At 60.3% G+C, this 26,357-nt stretch overlaps 1 protein-coding gene across 1 annotated transcript in view; it reads left to right on the top strand.

Annotated features, from left to right (window-relative positions):
• The window catches only part of HIP1 (huntingtin interacting protein 1), a 51,734-nt gene extending 26,172 nt beyond the window's left edge, over window positions 1-25,562 (top strand). Inside the window, exons 2-31 of the mRNA XM_080356930.1 lie at window positions 3,127-3,190; window positions 3,796-3,938; window positions 4,323-4,379; window positions 6,005-6,085; window positions 8,047-8,123; window positions 8,389-8,450; window positions 10,292-10,432; window positions 10,965-11,022; window positions 13,717-13,792; window positions 14,653-14,784; window positions 15,356-15,453; window positions 15,576-15,648; window positions 18,544-18,727; window positions 18,815-18,903; window positions 18,982-19,098; window positions 19,187-19,288; window positions 19,900-20,094; window positions 20,234-20,381; window positions 20,510-20,596; window positions 20,705-20,812; window positions 21,008-21,144; window positions 21,226-21,336; window positions 21,449-21,507; window positions 21,634-21,727; window positions 22,072-22,172; window positions 22,286-22,391; window positions 23,619-23,742; window positions 23,919-23,980; window positions 25,063-25,174; window positions 25,486-25,562. Coding sequence (XP_080213056.1) covers window positions 3,127-3,190; window positions 3,796-3,938; window positions 4,323-4,379; window positions 6,005-6,085; window positions 8,047-8,123; window positions 8,389-8,450; window positions 10,292-10,432; window positions 10,965-11,022; window positions 13,717-13,792; window positions 14,653-14,784; window positions 15,356-15,453; window positions 15,576-15,648; window positions 18,544-18,727; window positions 18,815-18,903; window positions 18,982-19,098; window positions 19,187-19,288; window positions 19,900-20,094; window positions 20,234-20,381; window positions 20,510-20,596; window positions 20,705-20,812; window positions 21,008-21,144; window positions 21,226-21,336; window positions 21,449-21,507; window positions 21,634-21,727; window positions 22,072-22,172; window positions 22,286-22,391; window positions 23,619-23,742; window positions 23,919-23,980; window positions 25,063-25,174; window positions 25,486-25,490 — 3,003 coding nt within the window. The 3' untranslated portion in view covers window positions 25,491-25,562. The remainder of the gene's footprint in view (window positions 1-3,126; window positions 3,191-3,795; window positions 3,939-4,322; window positions 4,380-6,004; window positions 6,086-8,046; window positions 8,124-8,388; window positions 8,451-10,291; window positions 10,433-10,964; window positions 11,023-13,716; window positions 13,793-14,652; window positions 14,785-15,355; window positions 15,454-15,575; window positions 15,649-18,543; window positions 18,728-18,814; window positions 18,904-18,981; window positions 19,099-19,186; window positions 19,289-19,899; window positions 20,095-20,233; window positions 20,382-20,509; window positions 20,597-20,704; window positions 20,813-21,007; window positions 21,145-21,225; window positions 21,337-21,448; window positions 21,508-21,633; window positions 21,728-22,071; window positions 22,173-22,285; window positions 22,392-23,618; window positions 23,743-23,918; window positions 23,981-25,062; window positions 25,175-25,485) is intronic.
• The last annotated feature ends 795 nt before the right edge of the window (window positions 25,563-26,357 follow it).

Below are 26,357 nucleotides of genomic sequence, written 5' to 3' on the forward strand. Positions count from 1 at the left end.
ACTACTGGTTTGTGCCGTGGTCACCAGTGCTTGCAGCGTTATGGTTTGTGCCGTGGTCACCAGTGCTTGCAGCATTATGGTTTCTGCCGTGGTCACCAGCACTTGCAGCGTTATGGTTTGTGCCGTGGTCACCAGCTCTTGCAGTGTTATGGTTTGTGCCGTGGTCACCAGCACTTGCAGCGTTATGGTTTGTGCCGTGGTCACCAGTGCTTGCAGCGTTATGGTTTGTGCCGTGGTCACCAGCTCTTGCAGCGTTATGGTTTGTGCAGTGCTCAGGGTGCTGCCTGCCCAGCCCTGCCGCGGGTGCTGCTCCACTGGGCTCTGCCCCACACCCCAGCCCCATGGCACTGCCCGGGGGGGGCACAGTGTGGCAGTGTCACCCCCTTGCAGCCCCGGTTGTGCAAACGGGGCCCCGCTGGCCTCTTCCCTCCGGCCCCGCTGCCTCTGGCGTTGCACAAGAGGAAGCGCCCGGGTTTCCTTTCCCGGCAGCGGGGTGTGGGGTGTGGGGTGTGGGGTGTGGGGCTGGACGAAGGACCCGGCTGCCCCCTCCGCCCCCAAGGTCCCCTGCCCGGCTCCCGGCATGGGGGTGGCACCTGCGTGGGGTCAGGGGCTGGGGGCTGACATCCCCTCATCAGCCAGAAAACAGAGCTGGGCCAGCAGCGCTGCTGAGGACATGCATGGGCTGGTGAGTGGGAAACAGCCCTTGCAGTGTAGAAGCTCGTAATTAAATGAAAATTAAAATAACTTTCAGCTATGGGTGCCAGGCAGCAGTTGGAGCAGCACCCGCTGGGTTGGGGTGAAAAGCATCTCCGTGGCACAGAGGTCTGAGCTTTCTTTCAAGGCAGCCCCAAATTTCCCTTGTTTCCCTCCTCCTTGGCTCAGTCTTGCAGCCAAAACTTGGCCGCTGTCACCCTCCCTGACCCTGCTGGTCCGCTGGAGGTGACACCTGCAGCCTTGGTCCCTCGCTGCTGCCCTGCGCTCCTCGGACAAACATCCCTGGTCCACATGGACATCACATCTGCTTCAAACAGAGCGGGGGCAGCGGGACGGAGGGTCCTGGAGGCAGAGCCAGAACTGCCAGACCCTGTCACCCACCCCGTGTTTCCCCACTCTGGGGGGGTCACAGGGAGACGCTTCACTTGGAAAAACGTGTCCTTGCTTTGCCAGGAACAGCCATCAGGAAGCAGTGGTTAAACTGGGAGCTCCATTTCCAGCTTTCGCTGGCGCCGCTTCCCGCTGGAGACCACCCTGCCGGGTCTCTCAAGGACAAGGGACACGTCCCACAGTGTCCCCATCCTGCCGCTGGCCACGAGCTCCCACGTGCCAGCTCTGGCTTTGCGCTTGGCTTTTTCTGTGTGGTCCAGGACCCTCATTTCAAGATGGGACGTGTGGGGTTCAACCTGGAGAACAGGAGCTGAGGGGAGACCTTCTGATCTCTGAACTGCCTGAAAGGAGCTTGGAGCCAGGGGAGTCGGGCTCTGCTCCCCAGGAACAAGCACCAGGATGAGTGAGGCCCCCCAGCCCCGCTCAGCACAGAGTCATTGGGGTCTGTCGTGATGGAGCCGCCTTGGGAAAGGGCAGCACATGGGGGTGCAAGAAGGATTGCAGTAGGAAGGTGCCTGGATTAATCCCACTGCTTTAATTGGTTTATATCAGTTATTAGCTGCTTCTGGCCATGCTGAGCCAGACAGTTTCTTCCCTCGGCAGTGGGATCCTCGTGGAACAGGTGCTGGGCAAGCGCTCAGCATCACCACAAGGGACGCAGGAGCTCGGGGTGACACTGGGCCAACATCGCTGCACTTCCCCTGAGCTGCAGCCAAGCAGAATCAGCCGCGGTGTCCCCCACTGCAGGCACCGCTCCCTGCGGGGCAGCAACGGGATAGGGTTAAAAACCCTGCCCAGCCAACGCTTCCAACAGCTGCCGCTGCCTCTCCAGAGGCTCCATGGAGCGGCCACTGCCCAGCAGGGCTTCCCGGGGTCCCGACACCGGCGCTGTGAGTCTGGGCAGCTGGCGGGCAGGGGACACCTCCTGCGGCCCTGGGCAGGGGACACCGCCTGCGGCTCTGGGCAGGGGACACCGCCTGCGGCCCTGGGCAGGGGACGCCGCCTGCAGCCCTGGGCAGGGGACACCGCCTGCGGCCCTGGGCAGGGGACACCTCCTGCGGCCATGGGCAGGGGACACCGCCTGCGGCCATGGGCAGGGGACACCGCCTGCGGCCATGGGCAGGGGACACCTCCTGCGGCCATGGGCAGGGGACACCGCCTGCGGCCATGGGCAGGGGACGCCGCCTGCAGCCCTGGGCAGGGGACACCGCCTGCGGCCCTGGGCAGGGGACACCGCCTGCGGCCCTGGGCAGGGGACACCGCCTGCGGCCCTGGGCAGGGGACACCGCCTGCAGCCCTGGGCAGGGGACACCGCCTGCGGCCCTGCCTGCCCGCGGGAGGCTTGTGTGGCTTCCAGCGGGGCCGGGGAGCTCAGGGCAACGGGACCGGCTGTGCCGTGGCTGGATGTGGCCGAGCCGAGATGTGCTGGTTGTGGTGGGTGCGGAGGTGGCAGTGGGTGCAGCCAGGGCAGCTCTGTGCACCACGACAGTGGGTCCATGTCCTGCCCCTCTGGTCCCACAGCCGGGGCCGTGTCCAGCCGGGGTGCTGGGGCAGAACAGCAGCAATCCCAGAGCTGCTGCTCCACTTCGGTGCTGATGAAGCCGGGTTGTGTCCTTTGCCACCACACAGCGCGGGCAGCCCTGGTCCTGCTCCACTCGGCCTCACCGTCCTGTGCCCCCCAAAACACCCTCTGCGCTCAGCACCCCCAAGAGCAGAGCCACCAAATGTTCCCCGTGAACTGAGGGCAGGAGAGGGTCCTTTGTGGTCCCTGCTTTAATTGCATCGTTATTATGTTGAGTAAATGAATCCTGGCAGCAGCTGAATGACACGGATGCCAACCCCATCCCAGAAAGGCATCCGGCACCGGGTGGCATCCAGCTGGCACAGGCAGGGGCTGGGGACCTGAATGGGACCCAGCCAGCGACAGGTGCCGGCAGAGCCGGGGGGTCCCTGGGGACGAGGGGGGACTGAGGGGGAGCCGGAGCCCGTCCCATCTCACCCCCCCGCACTTCTCTCTTGCAGACCGTCAGCATCAATAAGGCCATTAATGCGCAGGAAGTGGCTGTCAAGGAGAAACATGCCAGAAATATCCTTCCCAAAGTTGGCCGCGGGACAAGCGAGCGTGGGAGCGGGGCTGGAAAAGGGGCAGCGGCGAGGGGATGCGTGGGGAGAGGTGCTGGCACAGCTGAGCCAGTGCTGGAGGGGGCTGGATGGGACCCTGGGGGCCCTCGGTGATGTTTGGAGTTTTTCCAGCACAGCGCGGGGTCCCGGCTCCTCCTGCTGCACCTTTGCCTGTGGGTGGCTGCCCAGCCTTGTGCTCTCGGCGCTGCCATCCCCTGCAAGGGACAGACGCCCGCAGCCGGTTGTCTGCCCTGGGAGGAGGGTGCCTGATCCCCAAAGGTGCTCGTGAGCATGCTGCCGTGAGGAGCAGACCCCCACTATCACGGCCAGGGGGGCTTGGTGGAGACACAGCCCCAGCCCTGAGCCCACCACGGTGTTCCCAAGCAGTGGAGTGGGGCTGGAGGAGAGGGGACAGCATGTGCCACCCCTGGGGACAGTGTGTGCCCGGGCTTGGCAGCTCATCAGCTCCCTGCGGTGGCCCAGCTCCCCTCTGTGGGTACCAGCCGGGTTCGGGGGCCAATCTCCATCACCGCCGAAGGGGAGAGGAGCATTTCCTTGACCGGCCCCCACCGTGCATCCTGGGCACGCACCACGAGAAGGGGGCACAGACCTTCTGGTCGGTGGTGAACCGGCTGCCGCTGTCGGGCAACGCTGTGCTCTGCTGGAAGTTCTGCCACGTCTTCCACAAACTCCTCCGGGATGGCCACTCCAACGTGAGTGGGGCCAAATCCTGTCCCCGCAGTGCATGGGGTGGTGGGAGGTGCTGGTGGGTCGGTTCCCTCCTGGGGGGTCTGCGTGAGGATCCCCCCACTTCTACACACACGCCCACACTACAGCCCCCGGTGCCAGAGGAAACTCCCTGGCACAGGGCGTTGGTGTCGGTGCAGGAGCTGCCAGCCGGGATCCTCCAGTCCCGTTTGCGGATGGGGAAACTGGGGCACCCTGGGGCTGGGGGTGATGCCACCCGCAGTGGGCTGCGGGGCTGGGAAAGCACCCAGATCTCCCATTCCTTATCCCGATTGACGGTGCTGCATATGGCAACACCTTGCCCTGGTGTGCTGCCCACTGCCTGCTTATCCTCATCCTCCTCCCTCCAGGTGCTGAAAGACTCCGTGAGATACAAGAATGAGCTGAGCGACATGAGCAGGATGTGGGTAAGTGGCTGAGGGACACTGGGAGTGGATGAGGGACACCCCGGGGGTCCCTCAGCAGCACCCGGTGCCCGGCCAGGCCCGGGTGTTGGTTTGGACCGTGGTCTCATCCGGGAGGATCTGGGTTCTGAGGGCTGAGCAGATGCTCAGCTGTGGCTGCTGTGACCTCCCCGGGCTGGGACTGCTGCTTGTGTTCAATATCCCACCAAAATCAAATGCTGTCTTCCTATTTTATGGCAAAACCTGGGTTTATGAAAGGCAGGTCCTGTATCTGATCTCCTTCTCTGCAAAGTTGACACAACTAGTAGATAAGGGAAAGGCTGTAGATGGTGTTTACTTAGACTTCAGTGAAGCCTGTGACACCGTATCCCATGACATCTCCTGGAGAAGCTGCAGCTCATGGTCTGGATGGTGTATCTGTGATGGGTAAAGAACTGGCTGGGTGCAAAGAGTTGCAGTGAACGGAGCCAAACCCAGCTGGTGGCCGGTCACGAGTGGTGTCCCCAGGGCTCAGTATTGGTGCCAGTTCTGTTTAATCTCTTCATCCATTATCTGGATGAGGGGATCGAGTGCACCCTGAGTGTGTTTGCAGATGACACCAGATTGGATGGGAGTGTTGATCTGCTGGAGGGTGGGAAGGCCATGCAGAGGGGTCTGGAGCAGCTGGATCAGTGGGCTCAGGCCAGTTGTCTGAGGGTCAACAAGGCCAAGTGCCGGGTCCTGTGCTTGGGTCACAACAACCCCATGAACACTGCAGGCTGGGGAAGAGCGGCTGGAAAGTGACTGGCAGAGAGGGCATATGGGGGGTGTTGGTGACAGTGGCTGAACATGAGCCAGCATGTGCCCAGGTGACCAAAAAGGATCCTGGCTAGTACCAGGAATAGTGTGGCCAGCAGGACTAGACAAGTGATTGTGCTACTGTACTGGGCACTGGTGAGGCTGTACCTTGAATACCTTGAGTTTTAGGCCCCTCATCGTAAGAAGGACATTGAGGCACTAGAGAGAGTGCAGAGAAGGGAACGGAGCTGGTGAGGGGCTGGAGCACAAGTGTGATGGAGGCTGAGGGACCTGGGGGGTTCAGCTGGAGAACAGGAGCTGAGGGGAGACCTTCTGATCTCTGACCTGCCTGAAAGGAGCTTGGAGCCAGGGGGGTCGGGCTCTGCTCCCCAGGAACAAGCGCCAGGAGCAGAGGAAACGGCCTCAAGTTGCGCCAGGGGAGGGTGAGGTTGGATCTGGGAACAATTTCTTCCCCAAAGGGCTGTGGGGCATTGGAACAGGCTGCCCAGGGCAGTGCTGGAGTCACCATCCCTGGAGGGCTGGACAGACGGACATGAGGTTCTCAGGACATGGGGCAGTGCCAGGGGTGGGTTATGGTTGGACTCGATGATCTTGAGGGGCTTTTCCAACCAAAATGATTAAACTCAGCTCTGAGGGCCAAATGCAGCATTGAAAAGGTCTTAACCAGATCCTTCTGGCACATTCACTGCAAGCCAGTCCGCAGCCTCTGTGTTAGCGAAGAGCGTTTTGGCTGGTTTGGGGGGAGATGAGGAGGGAATCGCTTGCGCTGCAGGGGGAGAAGCCTTTGTCACAACCCACCCTGGGTCTCACCAGCTTTTTGGTGTCCCCAGGGCCACCTGAGCGAGGGCTACGGGCAACTCTGCAGCATCTACCTCAAACTGCTGAGAACCAAGATGGAGTTCCACACCAAGGTGAGCATCGGACCCTCCCCATGGGCACAGCAAGGGGTGGGTGATGGGGCGCTGGGGTGACAAAGGTGGCAGGACAGGGGCTGTCACCCCCGAGGGTCCTCTCCTCTGTCGCGACCAATCCTGGAACATGTCCCGGGCTGCCAGGGCCCATCCTCAGCGGGCAGCTACAAGAAACAGTAACAGACCCCCAGTTTGGGGGGATTGAGGTGTAAATCCCCCAGAAAACCCTGCATTGGAGGCTGGCTTCTCTTCGTCACCATGGATGCAGGAAGGGGATGCCGGAGTTTGGGCTGAGGGTGTCCCTGTTGGTGCAATGAGCAGAGCAAAGGAGAAATTAAATACATTAGTAAAGAAACCTCGCTTTGCTGGGGACTGAAGTTCGGGTGTAAGGCACTCTAGCACTTCCTAAAATAAGGTTTTCATATGGGCAGGAAAAATGGAGTGGGAGCAACAAGTCAGCCTGGGAATTCAGGATCAATGGGGAAATAATGATTGACTTAATCTGAGCGCTGCTGAGCATGCACAGTTTAATTATTCTCAACAGAACTTCAGCAGAGTCAGGAGTTCAAGGTTTCTTTGTGAGCATCCAGTTCATCACAGACCAGAAATTTACCTTAGATTCACCAGGAAGATCAGGAAATGGGGACGAGGTGGCACAGAACAAACCTCTCGGTCCCCAGCAGCCTCGCTGCTCCCGGGGCTTCTGCCTTGGTTGGTGAAACATCTCCACACAGGGGATGCTGTGGTCCTGACCGGAGTCAGCATGATGTCCCATCCTGTCCCACCCAGTGCTTCCCCAGCTCAAAATAATCACTGCCTGTCACCAAAATCCATTTATTCTCTCTCCCCTTTGAGCTCAGGGCCAAGGGTGCTCCTGTGCATGGGAGCATCCCAGGGAGCCACCCCAGGTGGGTTTTCCCCTTGGTCAGGAGCTGTTTCCAGGCTGTGGAGCAGCGCTGCCGGGCGGGTCCTGGCCTGGAGAGGCTGTGCAGGCTCTGGGTCAGCTCCACGTGTGCCGTGCCGGCTGCTGGGGCCGTGGGGAGCGGTTTGTTGTCAGGGATGCAGCGTGTCCTGTTCTGCCTCGGAAAGCCACACTCAGATCAATAGAAACTATTATTTAGGCAGATGCTTTCTTACAGAATAAAAGAGAATATGCTTGTGGTGTTAAAGTAATAGGACGCTGCCCAGAGCCGGTGGAAGGTCATGGTGGGCTGGCACACAAGCGCATCCCCGTGTGGCCTCGAGCGCCATCGTCCTCACAGTGACCAGCTGTAGTTTGGTACCTGTGGCGTCGCCTTTCTTTCCCAGCTCTGCTGGAAGGAGGTTATTTTATGAAGCCGGGCTGTACCTGTCACCTGGATTTGGTTTGGAGCTGTGACGGGACCTTCCCCAAAACACCTGGGCAGCCTGAAGAGTATTAGTGTGGTGAGAGCCTGACCCAGGTACCCAGAGAGGTGGTGGCTGAACCATCCCTGGAGACATCCCAGGCCAGGCTGGACGGGGCTCTGAGCACCCTGAGCTGGTGCAGATGTCCCTGCTCATGGCAGGGGGGGCACTGGGGGAGGTTTAAGGTCCCTTCAACCCAAACTGTTCTGTGATTCTAAGAGGCTTTGCTCCCCAGAGCAGCTATGGACTCTTTCCCCTCCAGCTCTTGCGATGCTGGTGGCCCCATATCCAGGAGCGCAGGGAGAACTGATTTGTCTTGCTGAGGAGGATACGGGTGCCATGGATTGGGGTTGCTGCGGCCACCGGGGCTCAGCAGATCGGGTGTCAGCCCCCTCTCCCCGGCATCACTCCCTCACTGTATCTGAAGAGCTGTCCCAGTCTCTTGCACCACAGCCACCGGCCAGATCAGCCACCCTGGTGCTGCCAGAGCTGTGGACATCAAAAACCTTTCTGTCTCCTGTTTAACCGTTCCCCAAGTCCTCTTTAACCCTTTTCCAACTCCTGTTTCCCCACAGAACCCCCGCTTCCCTGGCAATCTCCAGATGTCCGACCGGCAGCTGGACGAGGCGGGAGAGAACGACGTCAATAATTTGTGAGCACTGAGCAGGGGCAGAAAGTGAGAGAGGGGGTGGGACGGTGCTGCCCACCCTCCCCAGCAGGACCACCGAGCTGGGGACGGGACCTTGCGGCTTCACCCCACCCTGCCATGGTGCTGGGGGTGGGCAGAGCGCCCGGGCAAGGCTGGTGCATCCACACCGGAGCAGCCGCTCGTCCCTCTGGGGTGGCACCTGGCACACGTTGAGGCCCATGAATGGCTGCAGGGACACTTCCCAACCATCCTCATCCCTTTCTCATAGTTTTCAGCTGACAGTGGAGATGTTTGACTACCTGGAGTGTGAGCTGAACCTCTTCCAGACGGGTGAGTCCCTGTGCTGCCTTGGGTGGGGGTCTGTGGGGGCTGAGCTGTGCACATCGCAGCTCGTTTCTTTTCTGGGTACTTCCCCAAAATTATTATTAGCTGAGGTGTCTGCGTGCGTGGCGCTGGGCACGTTCCCCAGCCTGCTCCCCACCACGGCCATCGCTTGGAGGAGCCCGAGGAGCCACAGGAATGATCCGAGGCTGGAACAGCTCTGCTGGAGGACAGGCTGAGAGAGCTGGGGGGTTCAGCTGGAGAAGAGAAGCTCCAGGGAGACCTTGTTGTGGCCTTTCTGGACTTAAAAGGGGCTCCTAAGAAAGATGGGGACAGACTTTTAGCAGGACCTGTTGTGATAGAACAAGGGGTGATGGTTTAAACTAAAGGAGGGAGATTGAGGCTGGACATGAGGAACTAATTGTTGCCCTGAGGGTGGTGAGAGCCTGGCCCAGGTTGGCCAGAGAGGTGGTGGATGAACCATCCCTGGAGACATCCCAGGCCAGGCTGGACGGGGCTCTGAGCAGCCTGAGCTGGTGCAGATGTCCCTGCCCATGGCAGGGGGGGCACTGGGGAGCTGGGAAGGGCCCTTCAACACAAACTGTTCTGTGATTCCACCACCCAGACTTTGGGCTCTCCCGCTTCAGCAGACTCCCTTGGCTGAATTTCTTCTGTTCTTACTCGTGGGCTTGCGACAGGCTTTGTTTTTTATTAGCGGTGAACATGAGCTGCCGTGGGTGTAGGCGGCAGAGCTGGCTCTGGGGGAGGCATGGGGGCACCTGCCTTCCTCCTGCAGGAGCAGCTGAGGGGTGAAACAGTTCAGTCCCAGCCCTCAGGACTGTCACGCACCTCTGCCCGCTCGAGCAGGATCAGCTTTGAAGTAAATTAGAGCAATTTGGGGGCAAGCTTCCATCAGCTGTGTGCAGCAGGCTGTGGGTGCTGGCAGCATGGGGCTGTATTGAGGGAACCCTCATCTCACGGCCGTATGCTGGGATGGTGATGATGCTGTGGGGCTCATCCCTGTGGCGCAGCCTCGTCCCCAGAGTGTTCCCAGGAGCTCTGGCTGCTCTGCCCGTCGGGGTCGCATTGCTGGATGGAGATGAAGCTGCGGCACCCTGCCCGCCCTGCCCGCAGCTCTGCGGGGGCAGCCCCGGCTCCTGGGGGACCCGCAAGTCTGGATGATGAAGCCGGTCACTGGACACCGCCCCGTGCCCCAGGCTGGCCCCAGCCCTGGCAGAAGGACTTTGGTGCCATGGGGCACATCCTGCAACCCCAGCAGAAGATGCAATTTGGCATGACAATGGCAGAGGATAGAATTACAGAATCACAGAATCATTTTGGTTGGGGAAGACCTATAAGATCATGGAATCCAACTGTTTCTCACCCCTGGCATTGCCCCATGTCCCTGAGAACCTCATCTCTGTCCGTTCAACCCCTCCAGGGATGGTGACTCCACCACTGCCCTGGTGCTGTGGACACGATGTGCTGTGGCTGCTCCCGGCTGGTCTGGGGGCATCTCCCCGAATGCCTGGGGGATGGGCAGGGCACTGGGGCTGTGTGTCCTGGGGGGACCAGAGCCCTGCCCGGGTACCCTCCTGGGGCTCAGGACAGGCCACCTCCTGCCCCTGATGCCAGGCTGAGGTGTCCCTGGGCAGCGTGCGGGTCTCGGGTGGGCATTTGCCCTGACACTGAGCCTGCAAACACCTCAGGGATAGCTGGCTGGGTCCCCCAGCGCCAGCGGGTGTCAGGGGTGCAAGTCTCTTGCTCTGGGTGATGTTTGTGGGCACAGCCATCATGGTGTGGCACCCGCCCGTGCTGCCGGAGCCTGATCCCCTTCTCTGTCCCCGCAGTGTTCAGCTCCCTGGACATGTCGCGCTCGGTGTCGGTGACGGCCGCAGGGCAGTGCCGCCTGGCCCCGCTCATCCAGGTGATCCTGGATTGCAGCCACCTCTACGACTACACTGTCAAGCTGCTCTTCAAGCTGCACTCCTGTGAGTGTCCCCAGCGCCACCACCTCGAGGGGACATGGAGTGGGACACCAGAGTCACCGCCTTGCTCAGGCTGGGCTGTTCACATCCATCCCCATCTCCTTTCCAGCCTTTCTGAGGGGGTGAGGGGCATCACCGGGAGGGACAAGGAGGTGCAAGCGCTGGGGACCAAGCTGTCCCCGGAGCCTGCCCTGTGAACACCCCTCAGCCATGGGGATGGTGCCCACCGGGACACCCCTGGCTTTGGGCAGGCAAAAAACCTGCAAAACCCACATCTCTCAGGACCTCGAATCATGGTGGCAGCTGCCTGACCGCCAGTGCACTGCTGTCCCCTGCCCTGGGGGTGTCTGGGGGGGCACGATCCCATCCTGCAGCGGGACACCGAGCCCGGAGCGTTCAGACCCCACAAGGAGGGTGATCGTCTGTGGGAAAGACCCGTCACCAGGTGGCTGTGCGGGGGTGTTGTCCCCTCATCCATGGAGGTCTCTCCACCATGGAGATGCCTGGTGACATTTCCACTTGCTTCTTCTTCCAGGTCTGCCAGCAGACACGCTGCAGGGCCACCGGGATCGGTTCCTGGAGCAGTTCAGAAAGTAAGTGCCCAGCCTGGGGTGATGGCTCCCCCTGCCACCCACAGTGCCTGGGGGTGCTGCCCGTGTGGAGGGAGCACAGGGTGACACCGGAGCCCTGTGGGACACCAGAGCCCTGTGCCGGGGCTCAGCTGCCCAGCGATGGAGGATCTTGCTCTGAAATCCAACCCACTTCAGTCTCTCGGCTTTCCCGGAGCTCCCTCCAGGACGGCCGCTCCACTCAGCTCATCCACGGATATTGAATTACCAGATAACAGCATTATTAATTCTAACGAGGCCGTTCAGCCACTGACAGCACGTCTGATGATTTTAAACCCTCAAACCCTTTAATTGCAGTTTTAACTGCAATTTGTAGGTGTGCTGTCTGGGCACAGGCTGGGAAGCCAAGCGTGGGTGGCTGGCTGGGGGGACACCCCAGGGGTGCCCTGGGCTGGGTGCTGGGTGGGCAGGGTGCTCAGCACCCTTAGCAGCTTTTTCTGCTTGCAGTGGGTCTGTTGAGAGAGGGATGTTGGTAGAACACAAGCAGCATGTGGAAGTGGTTTGAGATGCTCCTGGCTCGGGGGGTCTGCACAAGCTCTGGGGGGGACTCACGGTCATAGTGCTGGGGGCATGGGACGGGGAAAAGAGATTTTACCTCCAATTCTGTTGAATTTCAAACAAAATGCCAGTTGCACAAACCCAAAGGGGCTTGTGAAAATGGATGGCCAAAGGATGGAAGCTTTCGGTGCTGCAGAACTGGGGGGGTCCCTGGGGAGTCTTGCAGAAAGCGGGGTGCCAGCAGTGCTGCTGGGGGATGTGCAGTGGGAGCAAATGTGTTTATTTCCAAAAGTTCTGGGGAAACATGGAAGTGCCCTGAGAAGTGCAGGTGACACTGAGGTGAGTGGCGCAGTCGATACGCTGGGGACGAGGAGTGACATCCAGGGGGACCTGGACAGGCTGGGGGTTCCATGTGAACCTCATGAGGTTCAACCAGGCAAAGTACAAGGTCCTGCACCTGGGTCAGGGCAACCCCAGTACCAGCACAGACTGGGGGATGGATGGATGGATGGATGGATGGATGGATGGATGGATGGATAGATGGACAGCAACCCTGTGGAGAAAGACTGGTAGATGACAGATGAGACATGAACCAACAGTGTGTGCTTGCAGCCCAGAAAGCCAAGTGTCTCCTGGGTTGCATCAGCACAGCGTGGGCAGCAGGGGGAGGGAGGGGATGCTCCCCCTCTGCTCTGCTCTCCTGGGACCCCCCAGAGCACCGAGTCCAGCTCTGGGTCCCCAGCACAAGACACACACGGACCTGGCAGAGCGGGGCCAGAGGAGCCGCTGAAACGGTCCAAGGGCTGGAACAGCTCTGCTCTGGAGAGAGGCTGAGAGAGCTGGGCTGTGCAGCCTGGAGAAGGCTCCAGGGAGACCTGCTGGTGGACCCTCAGTACTTAAAGGGGGCTATAGGAAAGATGGAGAGAGTTTTGACCAGGGCCTGCAGTGACAGGACAGGAGGCAACAAGTCTTAAGCTGAAAACCTCAGTTTTAAACTGAGGGTAGGTTTAGGTTGGACATGGGGAGGAAATGCTGCACGATGAGGGTGGTGAGACACTGGCACAGGCTGCCCAGAGAAGCTGTGGGTGCCCCATCCCTGGAGTGTTCAGGGTCAGGCTGGACGGGGCTCTGAGCAACCTGCTCTGGTGGGAGATGTGCCTGCCCATGGCAGGGCTTGGACTGGATGCATCCCACTCTGTGAGATGTGAGGTCAGGTCTCCCCTGCATTAGGAACTGCACAAAGGAGACAAGTGGTTGTGTTTTGTACCAGGGGTGTCTCAGGTGCCCTCTGGGGATGCTGCTGGAACTGGTCCTCTCACCATATTTTAAATGAGATTGATAAAGAGCCAGCAGAGAGGTGCCTTGCCCTCTGCTACGTGATTATTTAGGGCAGTCAAAACAAAAACTGGCCGCCGAGAGCAGTGGGAGGATGTAACGGTGCCGAGGGACAGGCTGCAATCCCCACAGAGAGCGGGGCTGTGCGCTGGCTCCGACCCCCGGGCAGGGACCTTAGGGTGGGTACTGACAGCACTGAGATACCGATGAGACACCGGGGTGGCCGGGAGGGGACCCAGGCCCTGCCATTATCCCCCAAACCTGGGGCTCCGGTGGGAGGCAGCCCTGCTGCTGGGGAGCTGCTCCTGGTGATGGTGCAGACATGGTCTCCAGGCAGGAGACCCCCAACCTGCTGATGGCCAGGGCCGTGGTGGGAGCGATGGGGACATTTCTCAGCTGTCCCTCGGTGAGGACAGCACAGGGAGGTGGCTGTGCCTCAGTCCCACCCAGTGTGGCTGTTCTGCTGTTGTTCATGGTTTCATGGACTCACAGGGTGGTTCAGGTTGGAAGGGACCTTTAAAGGTCATCCAGTCCAACACCTTTGCCATGGGCAGGGACATCTCCCACCAGACCAGGCTGCTCAAGTGTCAGGTCCTTCTCTCTGCTCCTCGGGTCCTGGATTTATAGGAGAAAACCTCAACAGTCCATTTTTGCCAGGGGTGGGTGGCGATGGGGTCTTCCAAGGACCCACCATGGGTTTGGTGGCAGCATGGTGGCCCGGTGACACCCTCCTGGAGCCAGGCAAGGTGTTGGAGCCACCCACATTTGGGGTGGGGTGTCAGGGTTGGGCAAGAGCCGTCACTGAGCATTCTCTGCCCCTCGCAGGCTGAAGGACCTCTTCTACCGCTCCAGCAACCTCCAGTACTTCAAGAGGCTGATCCAGATCCCACAGCTGCCGGAGGTGAGACCCTGTGGTCCCCAAACCCTGCTCGCTGTCCCCATGGCCAGGAGTAGCAACAGGCACTGGGAGCGTGACCAAAAAGGGTCTCCTTACCCAGCTTCCTGGGGCTGGTAACAATGTGGGGTCATGGGGTCTGAGGCTCATCCCTGTGTCCCTCCCTGGGTAGGATCTGGCGGGATGGAGCTGCCAGGGGTTGGGATCCCCTTGCACCGACCCGCAGCCCTTGCCGGGATCTGTCCCTGTGGGTCCTGACTCCACCCCCTTGTGTCTGGGCAGCCAGATCAGCGCCAGGGCAGGATTTGGGCCATGCACGTATCTACAGGACTGGGTCCAGTTCTGGGCTCCCCAGTTCAAGAAGGACAAGGAATTACTGGAGAGTCCAGCGGAGGGACACAGAGATGCTGAGGGGTCTGGAGCATCTTTGTGATGAGGAGACACTGAGAGAGCTGGGGCTGTTGAGCTGGAGAAGAGAAGCTGAGAGGGATCTGATCAATGGATCAATAGCTCAGGGTGGGTGTCAGAGGACGGACCAGACTCTGTTCAGTGGTGCCCAACGCCAGGGTGAGGGGCAACGGGCACAGACTGAAACACAGGAGGCTGCATGTGAACATGAGCAGAAACTTGTTTGCTGGGAGGTGCCAGAGCCTGGCCCAGGCTGCCCAGAGCGGGTGTGGAGTCTCCTGCTCTGAGACATTCAAACCGCCTGGACCCACCTGTGTGATCTGCTCTGTGACCCTGCGTGAGCAGGGCTGGGCTGGGGATCTGCAGAGCTCCTGCAGCCCAGCCAGCCTGGGGTTCTGGGAAGCCCCACGTTGGTGCTGGTGCTCCCCACCCAACCCTGTTCCCCCGCTGTTCTCCAGAACCCTCCCAATTTCCTGCGTGCCTCAGCGCTGTCGGAGCACATCAGCCCCGTGGTGGTCATCCCCGCCGAGGCGTCCTCACCTGACAGCGAGCCCATCACAGACCTGGTGGAGATGGACACAGGCTCCCAGGTGAGCCGCCACAGCGCTGCCCATGTCCCTCGAGCTGCAGAGAGGACAATAGGTGCCCTTCAGCTCCAACTCTGAGGTTACTTCTCCAAAACCGTGCCGTGGTGGGAGCTGGAATGGTGGGAATGGCCTTGGGTGCTGGGGAGCATCACAGCGAGGGTGCTGGGTGCTGCCAGCTCTGAGCCAGGCTGAATTCACCTCACGGTGCTTCTGTTAGTGGTTTGGTGCCCTCCAGTGCTGAGCAATGGAGATGTGTGGCTTCCCAACATCGCCCCTCAGCCCTGGGTGCCTGTGTAGGGCCTTCACATCCCTCCCCACCAAGGGTTGTCCCGAGCACTGAGCGCTGACAGAGGGGAAGGAACGCGTGGTGACATGGCCTTGGGGCTCTCGCCCCCAGGAGTTCAGTGGGAATGGATCAGAGATGCTCTGTGTCCAATGTGTTCAACGTGTTCAGCACCCTGGGAGCAACAGGGGGGATCCAGCCCCTGACTCGGCGGTGCCACCGGGGACGTGAGGGGCTGAGGGCTCCCATGTGGTGGTGGCTTCACGCCAGGTCCCTGTGCTCTCCCCACAGAGCCTCTTTGACAATAAGTTTGACGACATCTTTGGCAGCTCTTTCAGCAGCGACCCCTTCAACTTCAACAGCCAGAATGGGATGAATAAGGATGACAAGTGAGCAGTCCCAGCACAGCAGCCATGGTGGCACAGGGGACATCTCCCCTCCCAGGACATGTCCCCGTGTCATCGACACAGCTGGTTGCACTGGAGATATACCTGGTGTCTCTCCTTCCCAGGGACCGGTTAATCGAGCAGCTTTACGGGGAGATCGCAGCCCTGAAGGAGGAGCTGGAGAACTTCAAGGCCGAGGTGAGTGACAACCATCCTGCGGTATTACATGGTGGGTGCCCATGTTGCAGTTCAGGAGCAGGATGAGACCCGGCAGCTCCTGCTGGGAATGGGGCAGCGTGTGGCACTGGCTGTGCCCCTGCATGCATGAATCACAGAATCCCAGAATGTCAGGGGTTGGAGGGCCCTGGAAAGCTCATCCAGTGCAATCCCCCCATGGAGCAGGAACACCCAGATGAGGTGACACAGGAAGGTGTCCAGGCGGGTTGGAATGTCTGCACAGAAGGAGACTCCATAACCCCCCTGGGCAGCCTGGGCCAGGCTCTGACACCCTCACCGGGAAGGAGTTTCTTCTCAAATTTAAGTGGAACCTCCTGTGTTCCAGTTTGAACTCATTGCCCCTTGTCCTGTCCCTGGTTGTCACCAGCAGAGCCTGGCTCCATCCTCCTGACACTCTCCCTTTCCATATTGATCCCCATGAACGAGTTCCCCCTCAGTGTCCTCTTGTCCAGCTCCAGAGCCCCAGCTCCCTCAGCCTTTCCTCACACGGGAGATGCTCCACTCCCTGCAGCATCTTGGTGGCTGCGCTGGACTCTCTGCAGCAGTTCCCTGTCCTGCTGGAACTGAGGGGCCACAACTGGACACGATATTCCAGGTGTGGTCTCCCCAGGGCAGAGCAGAGGGGCAGGAGAACCTCTCTGACCTACTGACCAGCCCCTTCTAACCCACCCCAGGTACCATTGGCTTCCTGGCCACAAGGGCCCAATGCTGGCTCATGGTCACCCTGCTGTCCCCAGGACCCCCAGGTCCCTTTCCCCTACGCTGCTCTCTAACAGGTCATTCCCCAACTTACACTGGAACCTGGGGTTGTTCCTGCCCAGATTCAAGACTCTACACTTGCCCTTGTTCTATTTCATTAAATGTTTCCCTGCCCAGCTCTCCAGCCTGTCCAGGTCTCTGATGGCAGCACAGCTTCCAGTGTCACCCACTCCTCCCAGCTTGGTGTCACCAGCAAACTTGCTGACAGTCACTCTATTCCCTCGTCCAAATCATTGATGAATATATTGAATAATCCCGGCCCCAGCACTGCCCCTGGGGCACTGCACTGGACACAGGCCTCAACTGGACTCTGCCCATTGACCATGACTCTCTGGCTTCTTCCCTTCAGCCAGTTCACAGTCACCTCACTACCTGATTGTCTACACCACACTCTCTCAGTTCAGCTGTGAGGATGCTGGGGGAGACTGTGTCAATGCCTCACTCAAGTCAAGGTAGATCACGTCCACTGCTCTGCCATCATCCATCCATTTTGTGATGTCCTCATAAAAGTCAATGAGGTTGGTCAAGCACGACTTCCCCTTGGTGAAGCCATGTTGACTGCCCCTAATGACCCTCTTATTCCTGATATGCCTTGAGATGGCACCAAGGAGAAGTCGTTCCATCAGTTTCCCAGGGATGGAGGGCTGACCGGTCTATAGTTCCCCGGGTCCTCCTTCCTGCCCTTTTTGAAGACTGGAGTGACATTTGCTTTCCTCCAGTCCTCAGGCACCTCTCCCGTTTCCCAAGACTTGGCAAAGATGATGGAGAGCGGTCCAGCAATGACCTCAGCCAGCCCCCTCAGCACCCGTGGGTGCATCCCATCCAGACCCATGGATTTATGGATGTCCAGACTGCCTGACTGCTCCCTAACCCAGTCCTCATCAACCCAGGCAAACTCCTCCATTGTCCTGCCTTCCCCTGGGGCCTCAGCGGTGCGGGGCTCCTCAGGACAGCTCTGGGAGAGCAGACAGAGACAAAGAAGGCATTCAGTAACTCTGCCTTCTCTGTATCTTCTGTCACCAGGGCACACACCTCGTTCATCAGTGGGCCTACATTGCCTCTGCTGTTAGTTTTATCTGCCATGTATTTGAAGAAGCTCTTTCTGTTGTCCTTGACCCCTCTCACCAGGTTTAATTCTAAGGAGGCCTTAGCTTTCCTAGTTGCCTCCCTACACCCTCTGACAACAGCCTGATATTCTCCCCAGTTGGCCAGCCCCTCCTTCCATGATCTATACACTCTCCTCTTCCACTTGAGCTCGCCCAGCAGTTCCTGTTTAACCATGCAGGTCTCCTGGCTCCTTTCCTTGACTTCCTACGTGTCGAAATGCTCTGATCTTGTGCCCGGTAGAAGCAGTTCCCAAATGCTAACTAACTATCTTGGTCCCAAAGCTGTGAAGCTGTGACCAATCTGTCTGTCCTATCCCTGATGGCTTCTGCATCCCTAGCAGCCATCCCTGTCCATACTGGGGGTCCCCAAGTGTGCTGGGGGGATCAGGTTCACCCTGGCTGCCCAGCATCACCGTGCTGCAATCAGGGCTCTGTGGGATGCTGCTGCCCCCCAGGTGGCCACCAGATGGTACTGAGGGGGCTTTGGATGCCGCTGGCAGCCACCAAACAGCACCAGGAGCTGCCGACCTCACAACAAGAAAAACCTTGAGTTGAGAGAAGGGAACGGAGCTGGTGAGGGGCTGGAGCACAAGTGTGATGGAGCAGCTGAGGGACCTGGGGGTTCAGCTGGAGAACAGGAGCTGAGGGGAGACCTTCTGATCTCTGAACTGCCTGAAAGGAGCTTGGAGCCAGGGGGGTCGGGCTCTGCTCCCCAGGAACAAGTGCCAGGAGCAGAGGAAACGGCCTCAAGTTGCGCCAGGGGAGGGTGAGGTTGGATGTGGGAACAATTTCTTGCCCAAAGGGCTGTGGGGCATTGGAACAGGCTGCCCAGGGCAGTGCTGGAGTCACCATCCCTGGAGGGCTGGACAGACGGACATGAGGTTCTCAGGACATGGGGTAGTGATGGTGTTGGGTTAACAGTTGGACTCGATGATCTTGAGGGTCTCTTCCAGCCACACTGACTGTGACTCCATGTCCTGCCATCCTGCAGAGCGCACGGGGTGCAGTGCAGCTGCGTGGCCGGGCCAGCGAGCTGGAGGCCGAGCTGGCCGAGCAGCGGCACCTGAAGCAGCAGGCACAGGACGAGAGCGAGTTCCTGCGCACGGAGCTGGAGGAGCTGAAGAAGCAGCGTGAAGACACTGAGAAAGCACAGAGGAGCCTGACGGAGATTGAAAGTGAGCGAGGGGAGGAGCTGGTGCCCAGCGTGGGGTGGTTGAGCCTCGGGGTGGGGTTCCGCATGCTCACCGTGGTGTCCGTGGCAGGGCGGGCACAGGCCAATGAGCAGCGGTACAGCAAGCTGAAGGAGAAGTACAGCGAGCTGGTGCAGAACCACGCTGATCTGCTGCGCAAGGTGGGCTCCCCAAACCCCCCCTTGTGCCCCCTTTTCCTGGCCATGCCCCCAAACACTGAGCATCTCTGCTGTCCCCAGAATGCAGAGGTGACCAAGCAGGTGACAGTGGCCAGGCAGGCCCAGGGGGATGTGGAGCGAGAGAAGAAGGAGCTGGAGGACTCCTTCCAGCGGGTGAGCGAGCAGGCACAGAGGAAGGTGAGTGGGGACACGGGGACACGCCGGGGTGCAGAGGAGGGTTCCCCCATGGGGCACCAGCACCAGCAGTCTCTCTGCTTGCCCGCAGTCTCAGGAGCAGGCGGAGGTGCTGGACACGCTGAAGCGGGAGCTGGCAGCCAGCAGGCAGGAGCTGCAGGTCCTCCAGGCCACCCTGGAGTCCAGCACCAAGGTGAGACCCCATGGGTGGCTCCTGCACCCCAGGACAGGCACCCTGGGTGAAGGGGGGTCTGCCTGCTGTCGCTGCACTTGGGTGAGCTGCTACCCATCCCAGCCTGCTAACCAGTTCCCTGGCTTCTTCCTCCCCACATCTGGGTGGGTTTAGCTATCGTACCAGGGGGGTTAGCACTCCGGGGTGCACAAGCATGCAGAGCAACAGGTCCAGCAGCAGTGATTGTTGAACAAGGTCCCTGCAAGGGCAGGGTCAGGCAGGACAGCTCTCCCTGCTGTGAAACCCAGGCAGGGAGCATGTGGTGGCATTGCCTTTGCATGGACTTGCTGCTGTGACAGGGTATTTCATGCCTGTGAAGCTGTGGAAGATGGCAGGGGCTTCCAGACTCGTTGTGGAGTGCAGAAGCTGGCAGGAAAATGGAGCTGCCTGTCCCAAAGAGCTACAGAGATGCTGAGGGGTCTGGAGCATCTTTGTGATGAGGAGACACTGAGAGAGCTGGGGCTGTTGAGCTGGAGGAGAGAAGCTGAGAGGGATCTGATCAATGGATCAATAGCTCAGGGTGGGTGTCAGAGGATGGACCAGACTCTGAGTGCTGTTTTGTGCCTGCCCAGGTGGGAGCAGAGCAGAGCACCCGACTTGCTGGCCTGGAGCAGGAGCGGGACAGCCTGAGCCGGGCAGCAGAGCGGCACGGGGAGGAGATGGCCGCCCTGCGTGCCGAGCTGCAGCAGCTGCGGGACACGCTGAGCCACCAGCAGGAGAGCAACAGGACGGAGCTGGAGACGCTGCAGACCCAGCTGAGAGACAAGGTACCCTGGGGGCACCACGAGCACCTGGCACCCTGGTGTCCCGTGCCCTGTTGAGCTGTGGGGGCTTCTGGGGGCTGGCGGCAGCAGTGGGGTGCGGGGGTTCCCTGTGGGCACTGTGACACCCGCACTGGCGTGGCAGGAGAGCAGGGAGCAGGCACTGCAGCAGCGCGTGGCCGAGGAGCGGTTCGCCCTGGTGCAGGGCACAGCGCAGGAGGCCGAGCGGATGGTGCAGGATGCCCTGGCTCGTATGGAGGATCCCGCTCACATCAGCTGTACCGGCTCAGCGGGTGAGTTCCCCGATGCTCACCAAACCCAGCACTGCACAAAGCCCCCTCCTTGCTGTCCCTCGTGGAGAGCGGCTGTGCTGCACACAGGAACGCCCCATGTTCCAGCCCTGCCCGCTCTCTGCCTGCAGATTGCCTGCTGTCCAGGACGCTGGCAGCCTCCGAGTGTGCAGAGCGGCTGCAGGACGCACACGGCAAATTCCTTTCCGACCGCACAGGTGGGACCCGCACCCAGGGCTGGGCTGGGGAAGGGCAGCCCTGGTGCTTGTGGGCAGGGTGGGCAGTGCCCGCTGGGACTGAGCCCTGTGTCCCCCGTCCTGCCACAGCCGTGGGCTCCCTCCTGCCCTGCCTGGGCCTCTTCGCCCACCTGGTCAGCGAGACCCTCCTGCAGGCCAGCGCCACCTCCCACCTGGCCCCCATGGAGCCCGCCGACCGTGAGTGCCGCCCGTGGGCGGGCAGGGGTCGGCACAGGCAGGGGCTGGGGCGGGCAGGGGCTGGCACGGGAAGGATGCTGGGGTGGGCAGGGAGCAGGGTGGGCAGGATTCTGGAGCGGGCAGGGGCTGGGCCGGGCAGGGACCGGGCGGCTGGTCCAGATGTGCAGCACCCTCGGCCTCTCGCTGCCCGCGCAGGGCTGCTGGAGCTGTGCCGGCAGTGCGGCAGCGAGGCCGTCAGCTACCTCAGCGCCCTGCAAGACCCAGGGACAGTGGAAGGCGCCGACTGCAGCCCGGTGACAACCTGCCTGGGCCGGATCAGCACCATCGGGGAGGTGGGTGCCCCGGTGGGTTTGGTGGGACATGGTCAGAGAGACTGTGCCACCCCTGGACCGTCCCTTTTGTCACGTCCCCAGGAGCTGCGCCCCAAAGGGCTGGACGTCAAGCAGGAGGAGCTGGGTGATCTGGTGGACAAGGAGATGGCGGCAACAGCGTCGGCCATCGAAACGGCAGCCGCCCGCATTGAGGTGAGGGGCGCCATGTGCCGCAGGGCACCCATGGGTGCTGTGCCTGCCGGGACCACCGGCACGGAGCTGGGGCTGTGCGTGGGGCTCAGCACAGCCTCCCCCCCTCTACCAGGAGATGCTGAGCAAGGCACGGGCTGGTGACACTGGGGTCAAACTGGAAGTGAATGAGAGGTGAGCAGTGGTGCTGGAGGGCGCTGGGCTGGCAGGAGAAGGCCCAGTGCCACGGGCAGAGCAACTGCCCCACAGCGCTGGGCTCTCCTGCCCCACAAGTGAGGCTCAGTGGGGTTTGTGTCGCAGGATCCTGGGCTCCTGCACGGGCCTCATGCAGGCCATCCATGTCCTGGTCCTGGCCTCCAAGGACCTCCAGAGAGAGATCGTGGAGAGCGGACGGGTGAGCGAGGACAGGGCTGCGGGCAGGGCGTGGGCAGCGGGTGCTTGGCCAGCTGGGGGTCGCCATGTGCTCGCTGGGGATGTGTTGCTCGCTGGGGCATCCGCACTGGATGCTGGGAGCTCCTGCCCCAGCCCCAGGGTGTCACCCTGGCTCCGGTGCCCAGGGTCTCACCGAGGTCCCTGATGTCCCTTCCCCTGTAGGGGAGCCTGTGACCTCCCCGGTTCGGTGTCCCCCCAGCTCCCATGCACATCCTAAACGAAATCCTGACTTACTCGGGAGTTTGGGGGTCCCAGCCCTGCCACCCTGCTGTCCCCAGTGTGTGACCGTGCCTTTCCCCATGGCAGGGTGCGGCATCCCCCAAGGAGTTTTACGCCAAGAATTCCCGCTGGACCGAGGGTCTCATCTCCGCCTCCAAGGCCGTGGGCTGGGGTGCCACCGTCTTGGTGTAAGTGCCACCATCACCAGAGGGCGGGGAAGGATGGCAGGGTCCTGCTGTCCCTGTGGGGAGGGGACTGGGTGGCGGGAGGATGCTCCAGCCCCTCTCTCTCCCTCCCACAGCGATGCTGCCGACCTGGTGGTGCAAGGCAAGGGGACGTTCGAGGAGCTGATGGTCTGTTCCCGGGAGATCGCGGCCAGCACCGCCCAGCTGGTCGCAGCCTCCAAGGTAGGAGCCGCTGCCCAGGAGGCTCCCGCTCTGCCCGCAGCTCCGCGTGTTGTCCCAGAACAGGGTTCTGTACCCTGTGCGCTTGCAAATGAGCCAAATTCTGCACACAGAGATGAGATACTGATCTTATTACAGAGCTATACGAGTCTGGATGCTAGATGGAATTAGTGTTGTCCCCAGAACAGGGTTCTATCACCTGGTGTGCAAGAAAAGCCAAATCGTAGCTCACAGAGATGTTGTTTATTACAGAGTTGCTCAAGGCTGGAGGCTGGAATAAAGCCAGCATACCAGCAAGGAAAGTAACAGCCATTATATACAAAATCTTATCGCTACATTCACACCCTGAAGAGCAAGTTGCTTACACATTTGCATATTGGTTACATATTCATTTTGGTGTATAATGAGCAGCATTCAGCTAAAAGACACTTTATCTAACAGTCTCAGGATATGTGTTAAAGCAAGACTGAACTAATTGTGAGGTTCCAGGCAGTCTGCACTGCAAGGACAGTGTTCTTTGTGGTTCATGATTAGGTGTTTTGCACATCACTCTTATCTTCATTAGATTGACCTAAAACTGAAAGGATTTACATATCTTCAGGTTAGCAATTGCAGACAGGATTCATCCTTTTAAGTGGTAATTGACAACACGAGCATACCAGCAGTGCAAGGTCTCAATCATTTATACAAAACCCTGTCAGTATATAACGCACCCTCAGGGCGGCCCTGGAGGGCTGATGGGTTACAGTATTTGCATGCAAAGTATATAACACTATCTTACTAAGCATGTAGTAGTAGATGTTTCCTGGGGGTGGGTAGGTGTGGTTTTGTATTAAAATGGTATTACAATCAGCAAAGTTTACTTTCAGTTAAGCACGTCCACAAAATTTGGCAATAATCCCTAGGTAATCAACTGTCCGTGGTTGACTTCTCAATTCCAGGGTAGGTTTTGTTCTACAACTGAAAGTGAATCACTGCCAGACATCTCATCTATTATTAGTCTAATATTAACTTCCTGGCAGGCGTCACAGTCGGGTCTTTGGCCCAGTTAGCAACACGGGTGCTCCGCTTCTGCTGCCCGCACCCGGCCCTGGGAGCTGCTCCGTCCCGCAGGCAGCACCGAGGCTGCTCCCCAGCCGTGCTCCGGGACACCCTGAGCTGCCCCAAACCATGGGGGGGTCTCCTGCTCGCCCGGCGGGGTCTAAGTGCCCCCCCATCGCTGTCCGACAGGTGAAGGCGGACAAGGACAGCACCAACCTGTGCAAGCTCCAACAGGCCTCCCGGGGCGTCACCCAGGCCACGGCCGCTGTGGTGGCCTCCACCAAGGCTGGGAAGTCACAGGTGGAGGAGAAAGGTGAGTGCGGGGCTGCGAGAGCACAGAACTGCCCCAAAACCTCCACTCTTGGTGCTCCCTATCTCTGCCCAGCCATGCCGCAGGGTCCCTGCCCGGGGCTGCCCCACTGCCTGCACCTCGCGTGGCGGCAGCAGCTGCCGGGGGTCTGAGCGGAGCTGGGGTGTCTTTCTCTGCAGACAGCATGGACTTCTCCAGCATGACGCTCACCCAGATCAAGCGTCAGGAGATGGACTCACAGGTAGGATGTTCCCCCTTGTTCTGAGAAATGCACTCACTGGTGCCTCATTAGGGCTAACGAGAGGCTGGGGGGGACCCTGCCTGGCCCCAGCAGTGTGAGGACAGCCCAAGGTGTGAAGGCAGCAGATGGGTTTGCCCAGAAGCCACATATGGTTGATCCTCAAGCCTCCCCCAGTGCTGTCACCATCACAACACAACAGCCTGGGGTGTCCCCGGCTCCTGCGTGCCCACAGGCTGTCCCTGGGGAATTATCCTTCCTGCAGTGCCCTCACGGGTTGCTCTGCCTTTACGTGCCTGTGAAGGCAGCACCCACCTGAGCTTGGTCCCTTCCCCAGGGCCGTTTGCCATCACAGCACTCATGGAATGTACCTCAGTGGTCTTTGGGCTTGATATTGTGGAGATAATGTATGTGAAAGGAGGTGCCTGGCCCTGCACGGCTCCGTGCTGTGCCAGGCACAGGGTGCCATGACATACAGCATGACATACAACAGCATCACAGCATCCTGGCTGGTACCAGCACTGGTGTGGCCAGCAGGCCCACGGCAGTGACCGTCCCTGTGCTGGGACCTGGGGAGGCCAAACCGCGAATCCTGGGGGCAGTTTTGGGCCCCTCATGCTGAGAAAGGCCTTGAGGTGCTGGAGCGAGTGGAGAGAAGGGAACGGAGCTGGTGAGGGGCTGGAGCACAAGTGTGATGGAGCAGCTGAGGGACCTGGGGGTTCAGCTGGAGAACAGGAGCTGAGGGGAGACCTTCTGATCTCTGACCTGCCTGAAAGGAGCTTGGAGCCGGGGGGGTCGGGCTCTGCTCCCAAGGAACAAGCGCCAGGAGCAGAGGAAACGGCCTCAAGTTGCGCCAGGGGAGGGTGAGGTTGGATGTGGGAACAATTTCTTCCCCAAAGGGCTGTGGGGCATTGGAACAGGCTGCCCAGGGCAGTGCTGGAGTCACCATCCCTGGAGGGCTGGACAGACAGAGATGAGGTTCTCAGGGACATGGGGCAGTGCCAGGGGTGGGTTATGGTTGGACTTGATGATCTTGAGGGGCTTTTCCAACCAAAATGGTTCTGTCATGCTATGCATTCCTTCAGGTGCGGGTGCTGGAGCTGGAGAACCAGCTGCAGAAGGAGCGGCAGAAGCTGGGGGAGTTGCGCAAGAAGCACTACGAGCTGGCGGGAGTGGCGGAGGGCTGGGAGGAGGATGGTGAGTGGATCCCAGTCCTGTCATGGGGAAGGAGCCTGCAGGAGCGGCAGCACTGCCCACGGCCCTGGCAGCCAGCGGGCAGGGGTCTCCCTCTTCCTGGCACAAGTGGAGCTGGGGGGTAGTCAGCACATGAGGGCAAAGCCATGGGAACCCCAACCTGTGGGACCCCCATTGCCCCTGTGCGGGGTGCTTGGGCGCTGCTGGGCTCTGCCGCCCTGCAGAGCCCCAGGGTCCCAGAGGAATGGGGCGAGGGGGTGCCAGGGGGCACCATGTTGCTCCGCACCCCCTGACCCTCCCCTCTCCTGCTGCAGATTAACACCCGCAGTGGGAGCAGCCTGCAGAGGAGACCCCCCGGTGAGCTGGACATCAGCTTGGTGCAGTGTTTTGGGGAAGATCCACAAAAAAAACGGTGCAAAAGCCACCCCAAACCACAGGTCCCCCACGTACCCCCTGCCAAGAGCTGCCTCCAGCACTGCAGCACCGAGAGCCGCCGGGAGCGAGGGCTCGCCAGCCCAGCCACAAACCGCACGTGTATTTATTAGAGCTGCTTGGGGCTTGGGGGTTCTCCAGGGGGTCTTTAACCCTTTAGTTTTGTTTTTGCACAGATCTTTGGAACTCTTGGAGCCAGCTCTGGCAGAGCGAGAACAGGCGGGTTTGTTTCGCCTCTCGCTGCTTCTCCAGCCTTAACCTGCTCCCTGGCTCGGTGCGAATGTCCCCCCGTGCAAAGGAGCCTGTTGGGGTACCAAGGGCCCCGGGGGTGTCACCGGGTCAGGGGACAGCTTTTGGGGTGCTGCTGGGCTTGGTGCTAAGTGTGCTCCCCTCTCTGGCGGGGGCACCGAGTGCCTTTGGCTGCTGCAGGGTGGGGGGAACGTTCCCGTGGGACCGGGTGCCGGCGGTGAGTGGGGAGCGGGGCAGGCAGCAGGAGGGTGCTGCCCTGAGCTCCTGCCTCCCCATCCCAGGTCCCCAAACTGTCCCCCCCAACCCCTGGAGCTGGGCTGCCCTACCCCAACAGATCACTGTGTTCACGCCAGCAATAAACCCTCTGCAAGGTGCTGGGCACGGGTTTGGGCAGCTGTGGTGCCACCACAGAAGCCGCCAGCTCCCAGGGACATAGGGTGGCTCTGGGGCAGCAGCGCAGAGGGTTTGGGGGGCAGCTGGGGTGCCCCAAAACCACAGCACCCCA

The sequence above is a fragment of the Nesoenas mayeri genome (assembly GCF_963082525.1).
Source record: "Nesoenas mayeri genome assembly, chromosome: 20".
NCBI lineage: Eukaryota > Metazoa > Chordata > Aves > Columbiformes > Columbidae > Nesoenas > Nesoenas mayeri.